General features: G+C 40.8%; 1 protein-coding gene across 5 annotated transcripts in view; it reads right to left on the bottom strand.

The window, feature by feature from the left end:
• Nucleotides 1-1,873: 1,873 nt before the first annotated feature.
• The window catches only part of trak1a (trafficking protein, kinesin binding 1a), a 41,838-nt gene continuing 35,907 nt past the window's right edge, over nucleotides 1,874-7,804 (bottom strand). For 4 of the 5 annotated variants that reach the window (XM_066682456.1, XM_066682452.1, XM_066682453.1 and 1 more), the window contains 3 exons: nucleotides 7,147-7,236; nucleotides 6,664-6,766; nucleotides 1,874-4,826 (listed from right to left, as the gene is read on the bottom strand). In XM_066682456.1, coding sequence (XP_066538553.1) covers nucleotides 4,055-4,826; nucleotides 6,664-6,766; nucleotides 7,147-7,236 — 965 coding nt within the window. In that variant the 3' untranslated portion in view covers nucleotides 1,874-4,054. The remainder of the gene's footprint in view (nucleotides 4,827-6,663; nucleotides 6,767-7,146; nucleotides 7,237-7,804) is intronic. The other variant, XM_066682455.1, reaches the window with a different exon arrangement.

The following is a 7,804-nucleotide window of genomic DNA, read 5'->3' as shown; positions in this document are numbered from 1 at the left end:
GAGAGAGAGAGAGAGATCAGAATGAAATGAATGAAAAAAAAAAAGAAAAATCCAGTGGGGAGCAACAGATGTAATTGGATCATTTTATGTCTCCACATAACCCGAACTCTCTTCACTTGGAGAATGCAGCACAGTGCAAATACTTAAATATTCTCTGTTCTTGAGTCTGGAGTGTTTGGACCCTGACTCCATCACAGCAGCCACCCACTTAAACATGAAAAAGAGCAGAGTGTTAAGGGACAGCGTTGGGACCTTTAACACCACACCTTCAGCTGCAATTAAGCTGTTTTTTTTTCTTTTTTGACTTGAATATTTCAGTGCCCTTTATTGACTTCTGTCCTCGTTATTAATTCATGTCAGGGTCATTAAGTGGTCAGCAGTCTTTTCTTGGGAGTTTGTGTACGTCTAAGGGGGAAGGATGAAAACAGATAAAAAGGACTGCACTCTGTTTCTGTTTGGACACTTGTGGTCTTCGCAGGGAAGTGTGTGGGGCTCAGGGATGGTTACGGGTTTGTGTCCTGAGTGATATAATTGCAGGGGAGCTCATAAAGTCGGCATAGTGAGTTTTAATTGTAATATCCTGAATTGCTTCTTCAAATGATCAATTACTTTTCATCTATTCATTCATGTTTGCAACTGCTTCATCCTGATCAGACCCTCAGTGTGTCCAGAGCCCAGGTACACACTCTTTACAGGGCCCCTGTCCAACATGATGTTGTAAAACTTTTCCCTGTTAATTTAAATATACTTCAGCACAAGCTTAAAAATGCAAACGAGTCTACAGTTTAAAGGAATGCTTACAGACCTGAACAAGCTGTTGATTTTGGCTGATTCAAAGAAAACATGGCCTCAGTGAGAGAGATGTTAAACTACAAAATATAATAAAACCCTTTCAAGAAGAAGAACCCACACAAAAGCCAAACTTTCATCTGGCGCTGTTCTAACCTTTCCACACTCATTTAAGACACGGGGTTCATTACCTGAACAGTTATGTATATGAATATTTAGACACTTTTCCCAATTCCACCAATTGAGAATAGATGTGGTGAATATTAAGTTATAGCTTCAGGTAGATCATTCATATTGTAACAGAGAAGAGTGTTAAGACCTTGTATCAGGTAAGCCATCAACTCAGTGACATGGTCACCAAAGAGTCCACAACTCAATCTGATGGAAAATGTACTGTGGAAATTTTAAATAATAAGGTTCCATTCTGAAAAGCTGATCTGTCTGCCGCTTGTTAAGATCGCTGGAACCAGCAGCTGGTTGGTTAGTGAAGTCCATGCATAAAGAAAGAATATATATGTTCCTAATTTAAATAATTTAATGTGTTTAAGGTATATATCACAAAATTTAAAAAATGTTTCTGCTATGACTAAAAAACTGCACTCAGATAAACTACCACTGTGGCAGTACTCTCAGTCAGTGAACATAATTGTAACATATTGTATATTAATTGTATATATTTGTGCTAATTTCATATGCTCAGTTTAATTCTCTCGGACTTAATTTTACACAGTTCTACTCTTCTGGAGAAGGCAATGTAACAAAAACTGTTGTATCTTTAAAAGGTACATTAACACAGTTAAACAACAATGCACCCGTACCGTACCTTTTTTTTCTGAGTGCGCGGATGCTCCCGGTACGCTTTTGTTTTTTTTTTGGACAGAGATCGTGTGTATTGAACAGTGGTTTAAAACTGAGAGAGCACTGATGCAAATGACCTAGGTTGTTAAAAAGCGCTCTCTAGCGGTAAAAATGGTAAATCCATCCACACCTATAGCTGTTTGAAGTTTATGGATATTAATGATATATGGATATTGATGGATATTGATATTTAACAACAAATAAAAAGCCAAGTTTGTATCAACATTTGTTTATTGACATTTTTGCAAGTAAGAGTTCCTGAATGCATAACTACACTGTGTTTCCCCTGCTGTTTGCCAGAAGTCTCATTGTCTTTGTTTACTAATTTAGGTTATGGCCATCAGAATACATACATACATACACACACACACACACACACACTCACCTATTTATTGTTCATAATGTGGCAAAACTTCCCTTTTGTTATCTGAGGAAATAAAAGCCTTGTTTGAAATGAACATAGTCATGAAAGACAGCTCAGTGGTTCTGCAATACATTCAATAATAGCATGTTCAAGTTATGATTAAGTGCACACCATCTTAAGCATACAACCAAGAACAATATATACAGGCATCTTTCAGAACAGAGTTATGGCTCTATGCTTTCTAGACAATGCCATCTACTATTAAATACCCTTCATATATAACCAACACTTGAATTGCCAGCTAGTTTACAATCTCCTTGGTAAAGTCAACTCCAACTCATAGCTGCAGTGTTGACTCCAGTGTATACTGAGGCAGTCAAAGCCTTTCGAACGGAAGTCAGTCAAAAAAGAACTAAATAATGAACCACTGACATCAGGCACCATATTTCATTGTCTTACACACACAACTCACAATGACCAGGATGCATTTAAAGCTTACAGAAACTTCCCCAGGCAGGCCACAGCTATTGAAGATTTTGACTTTTTTTTAAACATCTATTTGGATTTAAATGTCCTGCCTTAATCAAGAATTTCATACCTAGGTTGCATGAATTTATCACTGAACGGAATTTACCTTTCACACACATGCACACATACACTTAGAACCTTGGTCTATTAAGAGAAATAGTCAGTCATTAATATTCAATGAATTTAAACCACAATACCACTTTCACCATTCATACGTCAGTCAAATGTTCCTCTCTTATCAACTGACTCTTCATTTATTCTGGACAGGGAGAGGATTTACAGTACAGTGAGCTCCACTTTGTTGTGCTAGTTAGTACAAATGTCTTAACCCTCTATTAAGGGCCATTTAAATGTTTATTACATTGTAATAAGCACTATATTACACCTTAATAAGCCTTCAAGGACTTGCATACACTAAAGACAGACTTTTGAATATTAGTGTGAACAATCCACACCATGCTTCTTAAGGAGTACTAATAATGCTAATTCATGGGTACGAACAGAATTTAAATTTAGTTTTTTCTCGACATTAGCAAAGCTCCACTGCCCTTCGTTGTTCAGGTTAGCATTAGCATAAAAGTGTGACAGTGCTTCAGTTAACCGCGCAGAAACACAACCAGGTTCTAAGCACACAGTGCTCTGGGCTCAGGAAGACCAGGTTCATGGAACATAAAAATACACAGATATGGTCTTATAATACAATTATTCAAAACAAAAAGTGCTTACAGTGGGCAGCAACCCAGGTGGGGGCCTTTGTATTCCCTCTCAGTTTATATGCTACATTTTCTTGCAGCACACAAGTGCAAAAACTTGTTTTAGTAGACAACAGGGCACAAATTCCAAATCCTGCTCCTGAGGATCCACAGACTTACAGGGTTTAAACTACTGCCTGCCAAACTCTTGAAGAGCTGATGAGCTGGAACAGTTGAAACCGTGTAAGTCATGTGGCGCCCAGGTCAAGATTAAAGAACAGTTCAGTTACACAGAATTCAATTTCCACAAATTCGGCTTTCACAGTAAATGTAGACACGCCGGCAAGAGGTCTCTGCTTCTACTGATTTGCGTTGGAGTTATGAGGTTGACATGATATCGGTCAGAAACACTTTTGGGCAACAGACAGTTTCATTTTTGCCTACATTAGCCTCATAGCACCATCGCAAACTTCTTACTTGGAGAGTAAACACATCTCGGCTGATAAAGTACACTTGGGGAGGAAAGGGAAAACTGTAAATGTGGTTAAGAGTTCCTTTAAGAAACAGTGAAATGGGATGAAACGTCGGATGGACTGTACCGTGTGTGACAGAAAATAACAACAACATAAATAATGGTAATACAGTCACAGCTGCTATACAAAATAACCTATAAATCTCTTTTACAGGCACAGTCGATCTGTCTTAGAAGTAATGTACTTTATTCACGTATATACAGAGAGAGAGAGAGAGAGAGAGAGAGAGAGAGAGAGAGAGAGAGTTTGCAACAAAGTGTACAGGAGAAACAGAAAAAAGAAGGCAACATTCACTCCTCCATGAGGCTAGTTTTTTGGGAAGTTTTTTTGGGGGCCAAGATTAAGTCTGCAGTTGGAGGCCCTGGGCCTTTCATTGCCATGCTGGCCCCTACCATAACAGGGTAACTTCGGTTTCTTCTCATCCCTGGGAGTGGCAGTCCACCAATAGGGCTGGTAACGCCAGGATGGGCCCCAAAAGGTGGTCCAGTCAGCCCTAGCACCGGCCCTGGGGTCAGTGCTCTGGGGCCCAGACTGAAGCGCTTCACCTTGTCCACTAGACGGAGGTTTTGGACACTCACTTCTGTCTGGCATTGGGAGTCAGAGTGGGCCTTGGTTCCCCGCATCTCTTTCAGAATGGAACTGGCGGGCCTAGAGGCTAAGAAGTTCTCGTAGGGTGGGTCTGAGGGGCTGAAGTCCAGAGGCAGCACAGGGCTGCTGGGTTTGGATCTGGTGGGGGAGTTTGGCGGAGTAGAGGGCAGTGTTTCTGGGCCCTGCGCAGGGGTGCTGGCTGTACCTGAGGCTGAGCAGGATGTAGGTTCCAGGGACTGTGGTCTCTGGGCACGGTCCCAGCTGAGGGGGTTGTAGACAGCTGCAGAGATGCCGTGTTCCTGCAGGAGGCGCACCAGGCCCAAGGAGGTGCTGGTGGTCTTGGTGTGGTCTCGGAGGTTGGTGAAGCTCTCCGCCAGGCTGAGGCGGCGCGGGGTGCAGGGCGTGGACACTGGCGTGGAGCGCATGCTACTGGTCATCACACAGGAGGTCAGCGAGGGTGCTGCTGCCATCAGACTACCACAGATACAGAAACGCATTTATTGTTCACTCTGTCACAATTAAAACTGTTATAATGGGTTCAAGCAAAAGCATCACAACTCCATTGTGCTAATAATGAATTAATACTCGACTGACCAGAACAAGGAAGGCCACTTATTTAGATGCCATTGGCCAGTTCAACACATTTGGAGGGGAACACTAAATACGAATTCTGAAAATTTATAAATACACAGCTGGCCACGTTTCCTTTTGGTATGAAATGTTCAAATCCAAGGGCTGTGAGTAAAGCTGCACATCCAGCTACATTCAGTCAGTGCTGGGATTTGAGAAAGAAGTGGAGCCTTGGTATTTTGAATATTATTAATACCATATTCATGTATTAATTGTGCCCCATCACAAAAAAACTAATACATTTAAATTGAATTTTAATAATAATAATATTCAAAATCCCAAAACTGACTGAATATTGCTGGCTGGGAAGCTATCTTTCATCCCCCAGAGAGAGAGAGAGAAGTGGAGCCCTGGTATTTTGATTATTATTAATACTACATACAATTTAAATGGATTCAATTTGTCACATTTTGTCAGGTAAAAAAGTAATACATTTAAATTGAAATGAATATTAATTATATTCAAAATCCCAGGACTGACTGAACGTAGCTGGCTGTGTAGCTATCTTACACCCCTGGAGGGTGCAGTGGAGCCCTGGTGTTTTTAATATGATTAATATTAAACTCAATTTAAATGTACTGCATTTTTGAAAATTAAAATCTACCACAATTACATAAAAAGCAACAAGACATTCAAGGCTGTGTTACTACATATTTACTATAGTTAAATGAGTTTTACAAATGTTACGAATGACATTTAACTGCAGAAAAGTCTATTCCCAAAATATTGACTTACACTCTGTATCACTCAAGCGTTCAAAAGACAGATTTGGCAAACACTTAGCAGTCTTCTGATGCTCTTTAAACAGTATTTCAAACTCATTCCAAGTTAAAGTGGATCATTCTTACACAGAAACTGATGACTGCACATGCAGTGCTTAAAATGAGCCAGGAACATTTGGTCATTAGTTAAAATGTGGTACATTAAATGCAAGTACACTGCAGTTGTAACACTGAACCTTCAGGCTCTGGACTTCAGGACTGTTAGAAAGTTAATGTGCTGAATGGTTGATTAAAGGCTCATGCACGCACACTTGTGACCCTTCATGCTGGGGTCATTTGACCAGGTCTCACCCTGAGTGGGCGTGGCTCAGAGAGCCTGCTCTAAGCCTGGCCTCAGAACAACATGGTACAGTGCTGCCTCATCCTCTTCATCCTCCACCATCTCCTGCTCCTCATCATCAGCATCATCACAATCATCATCATCCTCATCATCACTTGACCTGCAGAGAGCCATTCACATCCCGTGTGGCTAACCAAACCCTAGGCAAACAATTCTCCGTGACAATATTGGACATTAATGGCCGAATACAGCCCTTGTGGTTGTATTTAATGAAGGGAGCTTTCCAAACAGATCCGTTAGATCATTAAACATTGGGATGGCAATTAATATGTGATCTATTGAATTCTTTGAAGTGCTAAAGACCTCTTTCGAAAGGCCAGAACATCTAATCTGTCAGAAGCTTATTCAGTACATTGTTCACATCAATTTGTTGTTGATGCATCACTTGTTGGTGTTAAGTCAATTACATAAAATTAAGGTCCGGCTTTCTTGAGTAGGATGTGCATTGTGGCGTTCTGTTTTGAATGAGCGTGAAAGCCTCGTTGTAAAGCCTGTCTAAGAGAAACTGCTGAACACTTGATGCCCTCCAGTGGTGAGAAAAAGGCAGTGCAAGACTCACCTCGGCGTAACTCTGGTCAGCTCGTCTGAGGGGTGAAGAATCCGGCAGGTAGTGAAGGTGTAGGTAGAGTTAGTGTGAGACAGACATTTACCAGGGAAGAGCACTGGGGAGAACAAGAGGGGAGAGGAACAGATCAGTACAAGTACACACACAAAAACTCATCCACCAGTACAAACAACATAAAGGGTTAAAACTGCAGCAGGAACTGGAAGATTGATCAACACAAGAAACATTCCTCAATACAGAGGTTTGAGAGAGTGTGTTAACAGCTGCAAAGCTTCACTTAGAAGTTTGCAGGTATCTGCAGATGCCACTAGATAAACTTCCAAAAATGTAGTTGGATTGATGTACAATGTATTTCTAAAGTGTATAAAATGCAGATATTTTAGTGTAGTATCACAGCTTCGCCCAACACACACAGCTGTATATAGAACTATACCATCAAACATCAGGCAAATGGAAACACTGGTCCGAGGCATTCACCTTCTTGAGGGAACTCCAAGTAAGATTCTGTATTTTTCTCCTGCGCTCCCACTACAGCTGCAGGGTTTATTTTCATCTTACAGCACTCTTCTGAAATTAAGGTGAGGGGGAGAGACAGAGGCATCACAATCATTCTGAAGCTGTAAGTTTAAGGTTGAAATACAAACTAAGTGTTCCTTTGAACAATAATTTGCCGATACAGATACCACAATATCACTGTGCATCCTCAGACATCAGGATGTGGAGGGATTTCATGCATGTTGCAGGGAGTGGGACAATTATTAACTTATAGGACCAGCGGTCATATACTCATAGCAAAGCTGAACTTATCTGGTCAATTTCCGAGGGCAAAAGTCAATCAGATACCAGCGCATTCTTTGGTTGCTGTTTACTCAAATGGATCACAAACAACCAGGCTGGTAGGGAAGCCTAATTCATGCATGAGTGTTTCACTTGCAGCAGCAGCACAGTCAGGTTATGAGCACGGCAAAATAAAAATATTCTGTCTCTCGTCTGTTAGGAGGTGAATATATGACCATGCAATTAGTCTCCTGATGCAGTTTTAGAGATTCACACATAGGACAGTGTAATAGGAAAGAAAAATGATTCCATCAGCATAGGACTGTGGTCAAGAGAAGCATAGAAGTGATAATCTTGG

Source organism: Hoplias malabaricus, chromosome 10 (genome assembly GCF_029633855.1).
Source record: "Hoplias malabaricus isolate fHopMal1 chromosome 10, fHopMal1.hap1, whole genome shotgun sequence".
Classification (NCBI taxonomy): domain Eukaryota; kingdom Metazoa; phylum Chordata; class Actinopteri; order Characiformes; family Erythrinidae; genus Hoplias; species Hoplias malabaricus.
The sequence above is the reverse complement of the archived record's forward strand: the minus strand, read 5'-3'. Positions and strand labels throughout refer to the sequence as shown.